At 41.8% G+C, this 17944-nt stretch overlaps 1 protein-coding gene across 2 annotated transcripts in view; it reads left to right on the top strand.

Annotated features, from left to right (window-relative positions):
* Nucleotides 1–17325, top strand: part of elfn1b (extracellular leucine-rich repeat and fibronectin type III domain containing 1b) — a 105494-nt gene extending 88169 nt beyond the window's left edge. For both annotated transcript variants that reach the window (XM_051386579.1, XM_051386580.1), the window contains 4 exons: nucleotides 7676–8444; nucleotides 8538–8691; nucleotides 9289–9455; nucleotides 10868–17325. In XM_051386579.1, the coding sequence (XP_051242539.1) occupies nucleotides 8155–8444; nucleotides 8538–8691; nucleotides 9289–9455; nucleotides 10868–12956 (2700 nt within the window). In that variant the 5' untranslated portion in view covers nucleotides 7676–8154 and the 3' untranslated portion in view covers nucleotides 12957–17325. The remainder of the gene's footprint in view (nucleotides 1–7675; nucleotides 8445–8537; nucleotides 8692–9288; nucleotides 9456–10867) is intronic.
* The last annotated feature ends 619 nt before the right edge of the window (nucleotides 17326–17944 follow it).

The following is a 17944-nucleotide window of genomic DNA, read 5'->3' as shown; positions in this document are numbered from 1 at the left end:
GCTGGGTATCAGGCAGTGGAATATTTCTATAATAGAAATGTCCGTCACGCTCCGTGTTTCCATATCTCTTATAGAAACGTCCATCATGCCGAGTCTGGACGTCAGCTAAACCTCCAAACTCCCCCGCCCCATCTACCCCCCTCCTTTAAAACCCCAGGGGAGGCGGGGGTGAGGGAGAGGAAAGATGTAGGCCTGCGTTCCCCATCAGGGATGTGTGATTTTGTGTGACGCTGAAGCCTTAAATTCCATAAAAGTCAATCACTCTGATAGAGGTCGGGTGGGGGTGGAAGGGGTGGGGATGGTAAAATGGACGAGTGAAGATGGGTGAGACAGGGAGTCATAACAAATTACATTCTCATGGATGTCTTTGAATCGTGTGGACGACAGACAGACGCACACTCGCTCTGTTTCCCCCGTTGTGAAAGATGTAGTTGTACTTGCCTCGGAGCGAGCTGCTTTTTGATCTGACTCTCTTTCACTCCCGTACCTCCTCTCTTATTCTCTCCTTCTTTCCTTCCTCCTCACTTCTTCTTACCCTGTAATCTAATCTAATCCAGATGACTCACTTTCATCGATTGCACAAATCTCATGTGTCATTTGTGCCCTGTAAAGTATGTGTGTGTTTGCGTGTGTGACTGCGTATACACCAGGGGCAAGTAGTTTTTGTTCCGTCCAGAACAGACTGTGTAATGCGGTTTGATGTGAGGTCCCAAGACACTGAGAAAAGATTAATTCTTCACAAGCTCGTCCACAGTTTGACATCTCAGCGTCCTGGGGAATCAGTAAGCTTCATAGTAAAAACACAGGCAAGGGGAATTAACTTCTCTCTTTTTCTTTTTTTTTGGGTTAAATCTATATTTAACCAGGTTACACCTTCTGAAATCTAAAATCTACAAGGGAGACCTCACCTACAAGCTACTGAAGATGAAGTTTTAGATAAATAATACAGAGGTGACGGGGACAGATAGACAGAAAGACTGGGAGACAGAGGTCTAGCTTAAAAAAAACAACAAAAAAACCCACCAAAACCAACAACTTATTCAGAGCAATGACAACTCCCATGGATTCATCTCGCAGAGCTCCAACGAAGGCTTTGAACTCCGGCAGAGAAATGAGTTTCTGAATTTTCAAGCCTTTAAGCAGACAAATTTACACGATGAACTCAAAGCATCATAAAGACTGTCTCGCACATCTCTGTCAGGGCTTGAGGCAACAAAGGGAAAAACTGTACACTAACGTCCACATTTCTGTGTTACATAAATACCTAAATAATTTGGGAGCAATCCTAAAATAGCCTTGTAAATTTTAGGATACATACAACATTAAGAGAAGCTGCCTGTGACAGCGTTTGCAGTGCAGCTGGAGAGTTCTTCAAAGCAAAATCAAGAACTTTGCAGTTAAAAGCAAGAAAAACATTAAAGTTGAACAGAACTTTGAATTATCCGCACTGCTTGTGAAAATATTAACTAAAATGATAGAGCAGCTATTATGCAAACTTTTCTATCTTTCAAAAGAAGAACAGTACGTGTGGAAACGGTGTCTGGTGTTGGTGTTTCCATTGGCGTTGTTTTATTGACATTTAAGGACTTCTGTGGCATCCTACCTACTGGAGCACATCATCTACAAGTGTTAATACAAGCCCACTGTTGGTGATTAAAGACATGTTCCCAGTTACAACTTTAAATATTTGGGAGCACCCATCGTGCTATTACGTTTTCATTAACATTACAGGAGAAATAATGTTTATAGTTTGGTCCAGAAAATGGTTTCGGTCTCTAGAGCTAATTTCCCCCTTTAAGACAATTATATGTGGTGTGAATTCATATGTAACTCACCCGTTTTAATTATATTAAGGCTTAAATTCATACATAATTAAGGACACGGCAGCTTTCAGTGTGGTGCCTTCACAGGCCGTTGTTCAGTAACCATTCATTCAGCCCGTCTCAGCTCCCACACGGCCCACGTATTTGCCGATATAGCCAGCGGAGACTGCCAAGACTTCCAAGATGGTGACAGCCAGAGCCGATCACACTGAGCTTCACAACGGCTCTTCAGAAAGCTAAGGGTATGACATCACGGACACTACGTCCATTTTAATTATACAGTCTATGGTTGGAATTGTAGTTTAATTGTAGATTGCAAACTATTTATTAAACCAGTCACAGTAACGACATTGTACCAAAAATGCATACCTACTGAAGAACACTAATGTAGGGGGCGCTATCAACTGCAGAACAATAAATATGGCTTACATTTATTATTTTTGTTGCTTTTAATAAGCAGCCAAAACCAGTTGCAGTTCAACATGTTATCTTTAAGATTGCAGTCCTGGTTGATTTGGCAATGCCCTCGGTAACCATGGTAACAGTATGTGTTGTTCAATACAGTAAACACTCAGCAGCTACTTTGTCAGAAATATGTCAGAAAAACAGCTGGTGTATCGGTTTACAGTGCAGCCAAACAAACTCACGTTGTTTTGATAAAGAAGTCAGTCAGAAATAATTGCAACCGCGATCTGATTTCATGCTGCGCAACTTTCCACACAACAGCAGGGCGCAGTAAGAGGAGTTGGTTAACTTGCTGAGGAATTGGAGGTGTGCAGCCTGTCACCTGCAGCTCCTCACAGAACAGCTCACTGTGGCTGCTCCTTCTTGTTGTTACTCCCTGCAATATTTAAATCTGATCGGCTGACAAAAGCATGCCAAAAATAAGCTTGACTTCTTATGTAGATATGCATTTGCCAATATAATGCTTTTTTAATAAAACAACAGCAGGTGGAAATGTTGGGTTTGCGTTAGCTGTAAGTTAATACCATTCTGAGACTGTAAATATAGTTAAAAGTAAACAGTGAGGCTTATATAGATTCAATTGCACTGGATTTGATGCATGAATCATTTCCTGTGTTCAATCTGAATTCAGCATGGGAAAGGCAGACCCTGAGTCCAAAACAATTTCCCTACGGAGACATATATTCTATTCTATTCTGATGCCACATTGCAACAAACACATCTGAGGAAGATGAGAATCCGTCCTTATCTTCATCATAATGTTATTCTCAGAGGACCTTTGCTTACATGCAAATACAGTATGGATTTACAGTAAGTCCAAACGTACAGTACTGTATATGGGCATCTTAGGTCATTTGTCTTCCTGCTTTTCCTTCATCATCATTTTTCTGTTGATGGATCCTTGCAGCTTTGTTGGGTGCTGCCGCTTTTCCACACTGGTTTGGAATAGTAATGGCAGTGTGTGACGCCCCACTACACACTGAAATGGTGTGTGTTTCTGTGTGTGTCTGTTTTTTTGTCCATGTACTGTATGTGCGTATATTAATGCGTGCCTGTTATTAATGTGCTCATATTTCTCCCTCGCTCCCAACCTGCCCAGGAGTATAACCCATCTCTTAAGTGCTGTTCATCAGTCACAGGGAAGAAAAAGAGACGATGGGAAGCTGGAATAGGATGTGTGTGTGTGTGTGTGTGTGTGTGTGTGTGTGTGTGTGTGTGTGTGTGTGTGTGTGTGTGTGTGTGTGTGTGTGTGTGTGTGTAGTTGGTATTTATCATAATGTGGGAACACAAATATATTTCAGTGTTAAAGAATAATTAAGGTTTATTACAACTTGGGTTTTATTTTCATAGTTTTGGCCATAATTCTATTATTAATAACATTGTACACTCCAAGTTAATTGGAGTGGCAAGAAACCTTCAGTTTCAAGAGTCAAACCCCAAAGCTTATCCAAATTTCTGAGAATGAGAAATCTTTGTTTTTGTTTGGACTTCCTGTTTCAGCTTTGAGCTACTGTAAAAACCATAGAGGTGGAATCTTGTTTGTTTAATACGTAGAAAGACCATTGAGGTTTTACGGGGAGTTATGTGCCAAATTATTTCTTGGTCGGGAGCCCCCATTAAACCAATGAACATCAGCAGATGGGGCCCGTTGATAAGAAAAAACTTTAAACCAAACTACGGCAAGTAGAAAGCGTAAAGACAGTGCATAACTTATGGCAAACTATAATTTTGATATTTTAATATACAAACATCTTAATAGGTAAATCAGCATCTAGACCTGCATCAAATTACACGCTCGTCGTTAGCAAACACTGAACACATACTTTATTCATTCAGGTAAAAGCAGCAGAAGTAAACTCCTGGATCTGCACCAAAATACAACCACTTTTTCCTTGGCTCCCAGCCTAACCCCCAACCAGATGTCTCTGAAATCTGTTAAGTATCAAACAAACAGCACTGAAAACAGAGGTTTCTTGGCAGAGGTAGAAAGAAAAGCTTTAACCTTCCTCCACAGGATACATCTTTATTGTATTTTTCAAGTTTGACTCTGGATACTTCTCTGAGTACATCCTTTTATATTGCCTTATTTTGCTTTTACATCTTGTCTTGAGGCCTTTTATGTTTTATGTAAAGCACTTTGAATTGCCTTGTTGTTATACAAATAAACATACTTTGCCTTGCCTTGTATGATGCAGAGAGCTCTTACAGTATAATCAAGCATTAGACATAAAAGTTTTCTGAAGCTTAAAACTTTTTAGTCTGTGTTTCGATTTAAAATATTTTTGTTACTTTGCCTCATTTGCTGCCGTTCATTTCTCTCTGACAAGCTGACAGCTCGCTGAGATTATGATCAATGAGTGTATGAAGATATTCACTCATGAAGGATTAAAGACATCTAAGTGAAAGGATGCTGGATTTTCTGTTTTTTGTCTTGTTAAAAGCAAATTTGGCAGCTTTTGACTGTGTGTGTGTGTGTGTGTGTGTGTGTGTGTGTGTGTGTGTGTGTGTATGCGTGTGCGTGTAGTTGCTGAATAAAATAGTGACGTTATACAGAAAAGCATTCCTGTAGAGAGGCTCAGTACCCTGCTGTTTAGCAGAGTGTGTGAGAAAGGTGACACACTGCTGTCTGTTTGTGTATATCAAGAATTCCAAGCCCCAGTTCTCCAGGTTTTTTCCCCACGTTTTTTTTTTTTATAAAACATCTACATCTACGCAATACATCCTGAAACCACCACGTCCATGACGTCATAGCTCGTCATCTTTTCAGTACAGCAAGGTTAGAGTCCACCGCAGTCTCCCTCCCCTCCATATGACGGTTTGTACCCAATAAATCTTTGAGTGTGACATGACTGGAAAGCGAGCTGGTCATGATGCTGAGTGCTAGAATATTCCACATGGTTGTTCTCAGCAGCCGAGGCGGCAGCATGTGTATACGCACAGAGAATGCGAGTGTGGTCGTGGAAGGCAATGAATGATGCAAAATAGAAAAGAGGCCGACAGACTCTTAACAGTTCCTTCTGCGTATATCACGTTAGCTACTACAAGAGTATATACTACAAAAGGAGGTCAAGTGCAAGCCAGGAACTGCTACTGCATCTCTTTCTGCTCTCTGCTGCCCTGCACTCCCACCCTTCAGTCGACATCACTTACACCTTGGTACAAAAAGAGGTCAGGCAGAAATAAGCCATCTCTGCATGTTAACTAAACTCTTCGGTCTCCCCCCCCTGCTTTGCATAGTCGCTACACCCCCATATTCTCCGCTGTCAACAGTTTGTTTACCCCAGCTGAACCCTTGGTCAGCAGAATGGACATTTCCTGTGCATATGTGTGTTTGTTTTGTTTGTGTGTGTAGCTGGCAGCAGTTCCTAACCTTTCTCTGGTGGCCTAACTGGGTAGTTTGTCTCATGCTATGTGGGAGGAAGTCTCACCATCAATTATAGATTGTGCTGACTGGGTGGAAAAGCCTTTGCATTAGCGTACACACATACAAACACGTCACATATATGACGTTTATATGGAAAGATGAAATCGGAACTTCCTGGTTCTGTTATAGAGGTAAAGAAAACTCTTTCAATATCACATTAACTACATATATATCTACTACACTTCAATGTATCATTGCTAAACAACATGTTTGATTTACTCCATTTGTCTAATATTTTTGTATTTAGCTGCCTTTAAAAACACAATTCATCTAAGCACAAGACCTTTCCAGCTTAAATGTTAGCAGGTTGAAACACCCAAACCAGTTTGAGACGAGTATGAGAATGAACAAGAAGGGCTGAACAGTATGGTTGGGCTATTTCACATAAGTTGAAGTAATACAAGGGCCAGAGTAACCAATATAATAACAAAAAGCGCATCTTTTTACTGATTACATGTGCCTGGAATCTGATCTAACATAAGATATATCAGTTTATTATTTTTGTATCAATCCAATTCAAGTATCAGTAGAATCAATACTTCAGGTATCAAACTGTCCACCCTTACTGGATGCTAGTGGCGCGGCTCTGGGAATGTCAAGGTCGGTCTGTTGGTCCAGGATGAAATGTCTCAACTAGTATAAGATGGATAGCCTTGTAATTTTATACGGACATTTATGGTGCCCTGACTTTTCCTCTAGTTCTTTATTAGTTTAACATTTGTGGTTTCAAGTGAACTCACTCAACAACATGACTGCCATGAAATTTTCTATCACGCTAAACAAAGATCGTGAACATGATAAACATTATGCATGCAAAACATGTTACTGTTGTCACACTGAGTGACTAGCGGCTGGCTGTGGAGCACAGATTATAGCTAAGAAACTAGAAAGATGATAAAGAAAGATCAAATAGACCCTTGAGAGATAACATAAAGTCACAGAAGCTAGTGGAACAGCAGCTAGCCGAGGTATGACGTCAGGACTTCTGCTCTTTACAAGGACACAAAAAGTTGAGAGAAGCCTTGTCCCATTCACAAAAGCATTGCTCCCTTTTACCCTCCTATCAGATTAGAGGTGACACGTCACCACCTCTCTACCTTGCTATTCATCTGTGATCAATAAGGAGGAAGCAGCAGCCAAAAGATGCTTGTGAGGAAGGCTAGACCTTTTGCTCCTTCCCACCCCTCCTCTTTCACCACCATGATGTCACATCCTGTTTGTTGCTGAGAAAAAGGGTTCTCAAAGAGGGAGCCACTATTCTAGCACATTCCCCAGACAGAGAGCCACTCTACAGCCTTCTCTCTTCCCAGCCTCCTCTTTTTCTCACAGAATCACTGCCTCTTTCTTTCCTCACCACTTTATCCCTCCCTCTACTTTACTCCATCTCGCCATCTCTCTCCCCTCCCCCCAAACATCCCTCCTCACCACCCTCCTGCACACACTTTTTCCTCCTCCTCTTCACCACTCCACAGCCTCTTTCTGCTCCCTGCCTTCCTCCGTCTCTCCTGTTCAGGCATCAGCTGTTTTCCCAGGAAGTGTTTTATTTAGAGCAGATTAATTAATTAGATACAGTATCAGAGTAATGGCCATTCTTAGCCCAGGCCTATCAAGGACCCTGAGGCTAATGGTGTGGCAGAAAATATGTGTGTGTATATGTACAGCAGCGACAAACTGTGTGTATTTTTTAAGATTTGCAGGTGCTTGTTGTGTATCTACATCAATGTGCACTAATTGGACTTGTCAAGAAACGTCTTATGCGTACTGGAAATGTGTGTATGCATGCATAAATTTGTGTGTGTTGTGGATGTGTATGCGTGTGACTGTTATATAAGAAGAAATAACTACCTCTATCTCACCATGCTGGTAACAGGGTTGTGTTTGTTGGTATCTCACAAAATAAACCACTGTGTTTCATTAGCACTTCTTTTTCAACACCCTCCTCTCTCTTTCCCTTTCCCTCCAGGGACGAGTTCTCACACCAAGTACAGAGCAGCGAGCAATGAGGAAGAAAGAAAAGAGGTGCTTGTCCAATCAGAGATGCAGATGGCCACAGAAGACATGAGTACAAGCCAATCTGGCACTAGGACGACTTCCACTTGCCAATTTATACATAACAAATCAAATGTGACCCCCTAATTAAACAATTGATACAGTTTACCTAGACACGCATACTGCCAATGAAGTGATGCATCCCATTCCTGCACTCGTTTCTGCTTTGATAAATCCTTAATTCCTAACACAAGTTCAACTTCAATTTTCTGTACAATTACAAAACAAGCTAAGAAGAAACAGCATTTGATCATGCTGTGAGCATACCTCAAGCAGCAAAGACACAAATACGACAAAAAAGTCAACACCAGGTCACCATACACTTAAATATTACTCTATAAACCAGCCCTCACTCCCTTTCAAATGGCACTAGCCTACACGAATAAACGTTAGATGGCAAGCATCTCTGGTCGGCTTTCTCCAATGGATATTGTGACGACATCCCAAATGGCCCAGAGGACAGGACAGGGACGGCAGAGACAAAACGCGACTGGAGGTTCTTCATCAGTGGTCCTGTCCACAGCCAGCTCCTTCCTCTGTTGGCTCGTCCTGCTGTCAATAATGCGGTTGCCAATGGTAACGGCTGACTGCTGGCTTATTGAAGGGGAGAAAGGCTTTGTGTGGCTGGCTATCTGCAGTATGAACCAGCCGCCTTACGAGGCCATCCCCTCCCACATTAACAGGTAGGGTAAACTTGCAATAAAAGTGAGTTTTGTCGACATTATTTTGCCTCTCTGCCAAACATCAACAGTCACAGTTCACACTTCTCTCAACAGCACTATTGTGGACCTGAGGCTGAACGAAAACAAGATACGGTCGGTCCATTATTCTTCACTCAGTCGCTTTGGCAATCTCACCTATCTGAACCTCACCAAGAATGATATCAGCTATGTGGAAGACGGAGCGTTCTCAGCACAATTCAACCTGCAGGTGAGCAACGACATATTGTACATTTATACCTAGATACACATACACACAAAGTACATTTACTATGTACTGTATTTTGAGGTACTTGTACCATTATACAGTACAACTATAACATTTAAGTACATTCAGCTGATAATACTCTTTTTACTTAAGTAAAATTTTGAATGAAGGATTTCTAACTGTAATCAAAGTGAGTTTTTTTCTCTGTGATGCTGTGATTTTGATTTGTGTAAAGGATCTAAATTCTTCCAGAATTACACACGCACACACACAAAGACAAGAAAGACAACACTCGCTCATTATGGCTTTCAGAGACATTGAGTCAAAAGTGTTTTCACCAAACTGAGCTGAACGCAGCCATAATGAGCTGGCATGCTTACACATCTACCCCAGCTGCTGGAACTGTGCCAAGAGGTAAAAATGTGAACAAGATCTTAGTAAATTCAGCACAGCATAGAGGCTTAGATCACCATGTGAAACATGAATTGTACAGAACTGTAGTCTGTTTGTTCTGTATGTTCCCAGCTTGCAGTGAGTGGTGCCTTGTGCTGGCCGGCTCTTCAGAGATTAGAATAATCCCACTTGTCTTTGTCTCCCCAGGTTCTCCAGATGGGTTTTAACAAGTTGAGGAACCTGACAGAGGGGATGCTGCGAGGCCTGGGCAAGCTGCAGTATCTCTACCTGCAAGCCAACCTCATCGAGACTGTTACACCCAACACCTTCTGGGAATGCCCCAACATAGAGAATATAGACCTTTCCATGAACAGGTACCGACCTGGGTCTGTGCATATGTGTCTAATGAGAGAGAGAGAGAGAGAGAGAGAGAGAGAGAGAGAGAGAGAGAGAGAGAGAGAAATGCTGTGCTAGTGCTGAAATAGTTAGCTGACTAATCAATTAGATGACTTTGAGAAAATAATTCACAGCAATTTTAATAGTCGATTAATTGAGGAACTCTGTTTTAACACTGAAAATTTAATATATTTAGGGCTTTTTACTGTTAGTTGGACAAAACAACCAATTTGATGCTCTGGGAAATAGTACCATTTAACAATACATCGATTAGAATCATTGCAGCTCTGTAGCGGTTTTGCTGTTTTAAGTAACACGATGTGAAAGTGGAATTTAACAAAAAAAACGAAATAGGCTCTCGGACTCTTGGGGTTCATGTTTTGTGGATCATTGGCGTATGATGCTAACTGAGCAAAGTAAGAAAACGAGTTTAAATATTTCAGGCACAGCTGCACTGGAGCTAGATAGGTTTCTTAAACACTGCCAAAACATCAGTGTTAAATGTTAAAAGTCAGGCTTGGTATCATCACCCCAAGAGCTGCTCTCTAAATTCACTAAAAGGATGTTGGACAGACTTACCAGGAAAAAGAAAGCACTGCAGAAGACACAGAGATAGTAATTTTCACACTGACAGTATCCTCAGTAAACCAGGATGCAATGCTATAACAAGCCATCTTTTCAATAAAAATTGAGATTCCTACTTTTTCGCAGTGGGAATAACTGTCTTGTTCTTGCTATCGGTACTGTAACTGATATTGATCTCTTGGCTTAAATGTAAAAGCAACAGCTGAATGGAACAAGTTTAACTGCTCTTTGGGGTTTGTTGAAAGGTACTTTGGGAGATGTTTAAGAACATAAACTGAAGTATAAGAAGACTCAGTAAGAAACCCTTTTAAGGGGGTTGTTTTAAGATGATTTCCACGTCAAAATAAGGTATTCAAAATGAATCTTAAGTCTGTTTTATAAATGACGTCCCTGGTCTTGCAGAGAACTACTGCATATCTGAGAAAATTCCGAAAATTGGCTCAGATTCCTAACCCGTACAGGAAAATGTACGATAAACTGCCTCAAATGACGTCACTCGAGGAGGCTGAAGACTAGAATGTGGGAGTTTGAAGTCAGAAATAAGTAAACTCGCAAGACCTCAGCTCAAGGTTAACAGCTTGGAGCTACATTAGCTAGCACTAGCCTATCAAACTCAAATCTCTTGGTGTGTTATGCAAATCTACTACATGTGATGAGGTGCATTGTGTGTAATGAGGGATAAAGGTTTTGACAAGGGAGAAGAATCCGTGGATAAAAAAAGATTGATTTTGATACTTTCTGTTGACACTGTAGATCGTGAGTGTACCTGAAGGTGAAATTTTAATCTATGATTGTCCCTTTTCAGGATCCAGGTGCTGGATGGCAGTTTGTTCTCTGGACTCTCTAAGCTGACCACCTGTGAACTTTACACAAATCCTTTCAACTGCTCTTGTGAGCTGCTGGGTTTCCTGCGCTGGCTCTCAGCTTTCCCCAACAGGACCAGTGAGAGGATGGTGTGCGACTCCCCTCAAGGATTCTTCGGCTACAACCTCTTAAGCCAGAACCCCCGTATGCCTACCCAACGCAACGCTCTGCACGTGCTCAGTCTTGTATGCACAGACGACATGAATAGTGCCACATCCTTCTATGTAATGACCGATTCCACCACCCCGCCCCCAGATATTGCCTCTCCATGCGGATTGGATGATTGTGCTTCTGGGACCCCTCCTGATGACCTAATCAGCTTAAGCACCATTTTCTCTGATGCCAATCCGATCATGGCGCTAAAACAGGTGCTACATTCAAGCGCCGTGATAACGGTTCAGATTCCTCATCCGTATAGGAAAATGTACATCCTGGTGCTTTATAACAACAGCTTCTTCACAGATATCCAGACTCTGAAAAATCAAAGAGAAGATATTGAACTAAAGAACTTAAAACCTAACACCGACTACACATACTGTGTGGCTTCTATACGAAACGCCCTGCGTTTTAACCATACCTGTCTGACCCTCTCCACTGGCCGCCGGACCGGGGCTGAGAGGCTACCCAATGAGTCGTCAGCCACCCACTACATTATGACAATTTTAGGCTGTTTGTTTGGCATGCTAATCTTCCTTGGCCTAGTTGTCCACTGCCTAAGGAAGAGGAGGATCATGGAGGAGAAGGAGAGGAAGATGAGCAGGATCCAGAGGACTCTGATAGAGCTCAAATATGGTGGAGAAGGGGATATAGAGGGAGGGAGCGGAGGATCAGTTTCCCAGAAGCTTGCAGCCGGGGACAGTCTATCCAGAATGCCCTACCTTCCTCAGGGTGGTGAGATAGATCCATACAAGCTGCAGGAGGTGATAGAAACACCGCCACATAAGCCTGCTAAACTTAACTACATGGAGGTGAGAGGGTCCGGGATTGAAAGGGAAAGAGAACGAGAGCGCGAAAGAGAGATGTCGCCACAAGCAAATCCCCAGGGCTCAGTAGCAGAGATCTCAACCATTGCTAAAGAAGTTGATAAAGTTAACCAGATCATCAACAACTGTATAGATGCTCTCAAATCTGAGTCTACCTCCTTTCAACAGGGAATGAAATCCCCCTCTTCTGCAGGTGGAGGTGCTGTTTCCACTGCAGAGCCACAGCTGGTGCTTCTCTCTGAGCAAGTCGAGAGAGGAGAAAGAGGAGGCGAGTTTCTCTCCCCAGTGTATAAAGGAGGAAGAGGAGGAAGAGAAGAGAGGGGGAGAAGTTACCATCATTCGCTGCAGCGACACCACAGCATGGAGGCTCCTCCAACCTCCAAAAGGCCTAGCACCTCCTCATCTCCAGGCTCTGCCCGGAGCCCTCGCTCATTCCGCTCGGAGGGAGGCTATCACGCGTCAGAGACCCGCTATATCGAGAGGACCTCACCCGGAGAGAGAGGAGAAAGGGGAGGTGGAGGTGGGGATGCCATTCGTACAGTCACCCCAGCAGCAGCTATCCTACGAGCTGAAGCCCAGAGAATCCGCCAGTACAATGAACACCGCCACTCTTATCCCGGCTCCCAGCAGCACCTCCAGGAACTGCAGCACCACCCCCAGATCCTACAGGAGCTCCATCACCATCCAGGCGGCCGTAAGCCCTCCATGTTGGACCCCATCACCCTCAGCAGGCAGGCCAAGCAGCGGGAGCTGGCCTACTCCCAGCTCTCGCCTCACTACCCACTGTCACCACAGTACCACAACCTCAGCTACTGCTCCAGCCCAGAGGAAGACGAGGAGGAGGAAGGGCTCCTCTGCACCCCGACCCTGGGGCTGTGGGAGAGATTCAAACTGCACCGTAAGAGGCACCGGCAGGCGTCCATGGAGGACGAAGGATACGTGGCAGCCGGACACGCACTGAGGCGAAAGGTTCAGTTTGCCAAGGATGAGGATCTTCACGACATACTGGACTACTGGAAGGGTGTGTCCGCCCAGCAGAAGACCTGATCCCACATCTGGAGACCCCAAACACTTTGAAGATGGAAAACAACATCACTGCACCCATAACACATTGATACAGCAACACAGACTGATACGACAACCACGACCTGTAAATACACACAAACACACACGACTTACAGGATCTATAGGATCTACAGAATCAAACTACACACATACATCTACATACAAACACACACACACACACACACACACACACACACACACACACACACACACACACACACACACACACACAGGCTCACACTTTACACAAACCAAGCCTTTGCTTCTGAGAACATGAAGGAGGACCAAACTAATATATTATATTGAACAACAAAAATCATAACTTATAGAGAGACTGAGTTACTTTTTGTAATGTAATGAAAATTATAGCTCAGACTTATGTAGCTATTTGTACTAAGTTTTGAATGAAGAAAAAAAAAAATCAACTTTAAGAACAAAAACCTTAAATGTTGCCGGGCAACCCATCCTGGAAAGCCCGACTACACTTTTAATCTGCCTTGAGAATTTACATTCATCAAAACCTGACCACGGCAGATCGACCTCACCAATTTTCATTACGGCAGTGGATTAATCGAGATTTTGCTTTTCTGGTTGGTTTTTGTATCGCACACTGCGATACTACTGCGAAAAAAGACATTCTGAAAGATTTGCCGTCATTTGAGAGATTTGAAACATATAATTGACAAATTCTGGGTGGGTCGCCAGGCAACAGTAATATTCAACTGTGCTGAGAATGAGTAGGTAGCTCTCACCAGAGAGTGAGTATAATGTGCCAAATCAACCAAGGGGATAGTAGAGCCCTACTGTGTACCAACTTCTCCTCGCCACTGTTTTTATATACAGAATTTAAAAAACCTAGAATGATATGTTATTACTATTAATTATTCTTATTACATTACTGGTCTTCTTATTATTCCTATGCTCCTCATCATTAATACTCTATTATTTGAATATGGCATGGCTCTGTCGTGTGACTGTGTTTTGACTGTTTTGAACCTCTCAGCTGAGAAGTGCACACCAACAGAGACAAACAGTATGATGGACGAGACATTTGAGTTCTTCTTTTCTACCAAGAGGAATGTGCTCTCTGCTGAGCCAAAAACAAGGCCGTCTTTTCTCTTGGTGAACCCCTGCTACACCTGCTCCTTATCCTCCTAACGAGGGAGCGCTGTACAGATGAGAGAGAGAAGTTCTATATTTGCAACAGAGGTGACTGTTTTGTTTGTACAACATGGTTTTGAAATCTTTCAGACTTTTCAGAAAACCAGAATCCCAAGTTAGTTACCTACCTGTTCACTTACAATGGTACGTTTTTGATTTTGAAATCGAACTAAAATTCTAATCTTCAAATGAATGTCTTCAATTCCCACAGGGGAAACATATCTGCACTGTTCAAAATCAAAAAACGACTCTTAGGAAAAGACCTAAAACTCTCAGCTTCCTTCCCGATACACTGTAGATCCACTGTGTTTTATCAACAATTCATTGTTTTATTTTCTCCTCCCATCTCCCAGGTTTTTACTTTTAATTTTTTGGATTCCTCTGGTTCCACTGTGGTGCCGTTGTGCCAACTTCATAAATCACAAAGAAGTATTTTAAATGATTTTAAATACTACTATTTACAGACCTCTTTTCCTTCACATTGATACACATCAGTTTGCCAAACAGAACAACAATTTGCACAAAAAGATCCACCACCATTGGCTCACTGCTCCCCTTCTATCCTCCAATCATTTCTAAGACCAAAGTACTGTGGTAGTAAATTGACCCTATATGCCCCTGACCCGGCCCCGACTATTCACCCACCATCACCCTTACAGTTACAACTCTAGCACATGCATACACAACCACAACCACACACAGATGAATGTATTCTTTAAGAAATTAATACTGTTTAGCAGCTGGATTTTCTGTTTCGGATGTACAAGCTGTATTCAAACAGTGTCCTCATCTATATGACAGAAAACTTTGTTCAGATGGCCACTTGTGTTTCAGAATTGGCGATAAATAAGGAATATTTGGCTTTTTAAAAAACAAAATCTGACCCACTCGGGGCAGATTCTCATGGTCGACTTTCCTCACACGAGTTTGTGTCAACCAAATGTTGTCCACAAGAAGCCCAAAATTGCCACTGCAAACATGTATCAGTAATAGCAATGGGGTTTTGCCTTATTAAAGGTTTTCAACTGAAAAAAAGTTCCTGATATGATAAGTGTTAGTAAAACGAGATTAGTATCAGTAGCGTTGTGAAAAGAGACTACATGTATATCTGCAATATCTGCAGGATCTAAATACTGGAGGCTGAAAAGAGGAGAAAAATGTGATAACAGAAATACTGCTGTTTATTCTATACAGAACTGTGCTACTACAACTCATTTAAGAAGACTGTAAACCAGGGTTGGAGTCAAGTACATTTCAATTCAGTGGATTTTGAATTTAACAAGCTTAACAAACAGTATTGACAAACAATTTGTAATTACAAATGCTTATACGGACTGAATGGCACCCGTGTCGCTTTCTGAATTGAAACAGAACTCCTTGACTCCTTGAAACAACACTGAAAACTACAAAACAGAAAACAACAGAGCTGGCAAACTATGAAAAGTTTATTGGTAAATGGAAACACTGTATAAAATCTTGTTTCTCTGCTATAATGAGTTCAGAATGCTCAAGTCATTAAGCCCAGTTAAAGCCATAATCGTGGGTTAGTGAAATCACCACAGCTGTTTGTAGCACTGCTAAAGTATTCATTTGTGGGGCTAAAAGCAGGCAGTTTTTTTCTCCCCTCGTACTGCAGCAGCTAGGACATGGTTCCTCTGCTTCTGCAGCAAACAGTTCCACTCCGATCCAAAAAGGAAACTAATTAACAGTGGTTGTTTCTGCATTACACGTCCCAGATTGTGGCTTTAACTAAACAACAGCCTTAAAACATTCGATTTTCTTTAATCTTTTTGACTTTTGCATTGCTTTGAAAATCGAACAATTTCCTGGTTTCTTAACTTATACTTTCCTGACTGCAATTTTGTAATTGTTTGATTCTTAAGCCTCACTTGAGCATTCTTTGAGTAACAGTAATATCAATGTAGCGATGTATTAAACTACTGTTTTTGTTTTTTTTCCCCCATTCTGTTTATGAACAATAATGGCCTGAATTCATCATGTGTCAGAGAGTTGCAGAGCTTGTCTAGAATCAGAAAACAACAAGCTGGCGGTTGAGGCGACCAGTCGACAGTGACCCTAATCAGCACTGCTATTCTTTGAAGCGTGATGAAGAGAAACTGTGTTTTTGAAACAACAATGCCTAGAAAGTGGAAATAAATAGAGGTCCTACTGACAACAGACAGAAGCGACAATGGAGCATGCTGCAAGGAAATCTTCAGTGGAAGAGTGTGTTGTATTCTTCTTGCGAATGACTCAGGAGCCAGAGAGCAAGAGAGAGGGAGTGAGAGAGAGAGAGACAGAGAGAGAATGTTCTGCCATAGGATCTCTCAGAGGCTTTCTTTCTTTCTTTTCTTGTCAAAAAATTAAAATGAGCACAATAAAATAGCCTTTCTTTCACTGTCTCCTTTCCTGGAGAAACCATACGTATGCCAGAAGTTTTAAACACACTCAGGACCTTCATTTCACATTTCAACGACGTTTGATTGATTACTTTGCTTGAGTGAAAATGGGTCAGTTCACCTAAAAATGAAGGAAAAAAAAAAATCTTAGTTTCAGTGGGATCTAGCCATAGACAGTTTTGATGTACTTTCTAAATGTCATGAGGTATCTGTCTCTGTTTTTTCAGTTTTCACCTCAATACAATGGAGGAGAAGTCAGATTTGTTGGTGGTACTGGTTGGAAAATTACATTAAAGAAATGAAATAGAAACTTTCCATAGCGGTTTCACAGTAACTCTGGACAACCCATCAAAAGCATTTAATAAAGTCCCTATTACACTGGGACATTGTTTCTTGATTGACAAACAATTAGACAATAAGCCCAAGACATGCTGGGGCTGTTGCTCTAGCATTAGGTTTGCTCTGGTTTTAGACGGGTTTAAACCTGTGTTGCCTGGGTCACATGATCACTTGAACCCCATTGCTGTGTCCTCAGAAGCTATGTAAACTGCACCTATGGTTAGTCTGAACCTGGCTGCTGTATTCTGTTGAAATCATCTAAACTCATGTAGAGGTCACTGTATCTGAGGTTTAAGGTCATAAAGTTCAATATAAGAACAGGTGATATATCCAGCTCAGATCACTTTATTAATTTACCATGTGTGTTCTTTTGAAGGCAACACTGTATTCAAGTGTCAAACTTATATACGGTAATTGTGTAATTACAATTAAAAGTGTCACTTCTTCCTCAATTCATTTTTGATGTCAGAAATAGGGTCATGGGTTTTATGACAGTTCCCGCAAGAAGGGGTTTGCCAGTCATGTAGAAGTCATAGAAATAACAAATTTTACATCTATTATCAGTCCCACTGCAGTTGGTGGAACGAAATTCATTATCAATGTTACATCAAGTCATCAGATCACTGTCATGGCTGAGAATCTCCTAATACATAATACATACAACTGCACTTGCTGTGTAATCACATTCAGTCGTATTAACTAACTGTAGAGCAATATGGAAACAGCAGACACATCGCAGATCTCCATAACATCACTAAAAGCACAGTAACACAGATAAAATTAGGATAATGACAATTCCATATTATATTAACATCTTTTCACTTAACCTTAAATGGCATCTTGCCATTCAGGTTCTTGGCTTCACTGGCCCAGGTCTCATATCTGCCAACAATCCACACAATGAAGGTGAATCAAAATGTGTTTTAAAAATGTGATTTAAACAAGACTCTAGCTGCGGCCACGCTGCACGGATCTGCAGCACACCTGCGTTGCGGAACATCTAGCTTTTAATTTTAGCGGCCATGTTAACAGGTTAGAGCAGCCACACTGCCCGCGTGAGCTGTGTCTCAG

Source organism: Dicentrarchus labrax, unplaced genomic scaffold (assembly GCF_905237075.1).
Source record: "Dicentrarchus labrax unplaced genomic scaffold, dlabrax2021, whole genome shotgun sequence".
In the NCBI taxonomy this organism is placed as follows: domain Eukaryota; kingdom Metazoa; phylum Chordata; class Actinopteri; family Moronidae; genus Dicentrarchus; species Dicentrarchus labrax.
This window is presented reverse-complemented; position numbering and strand designations above follow the sequence as displayed.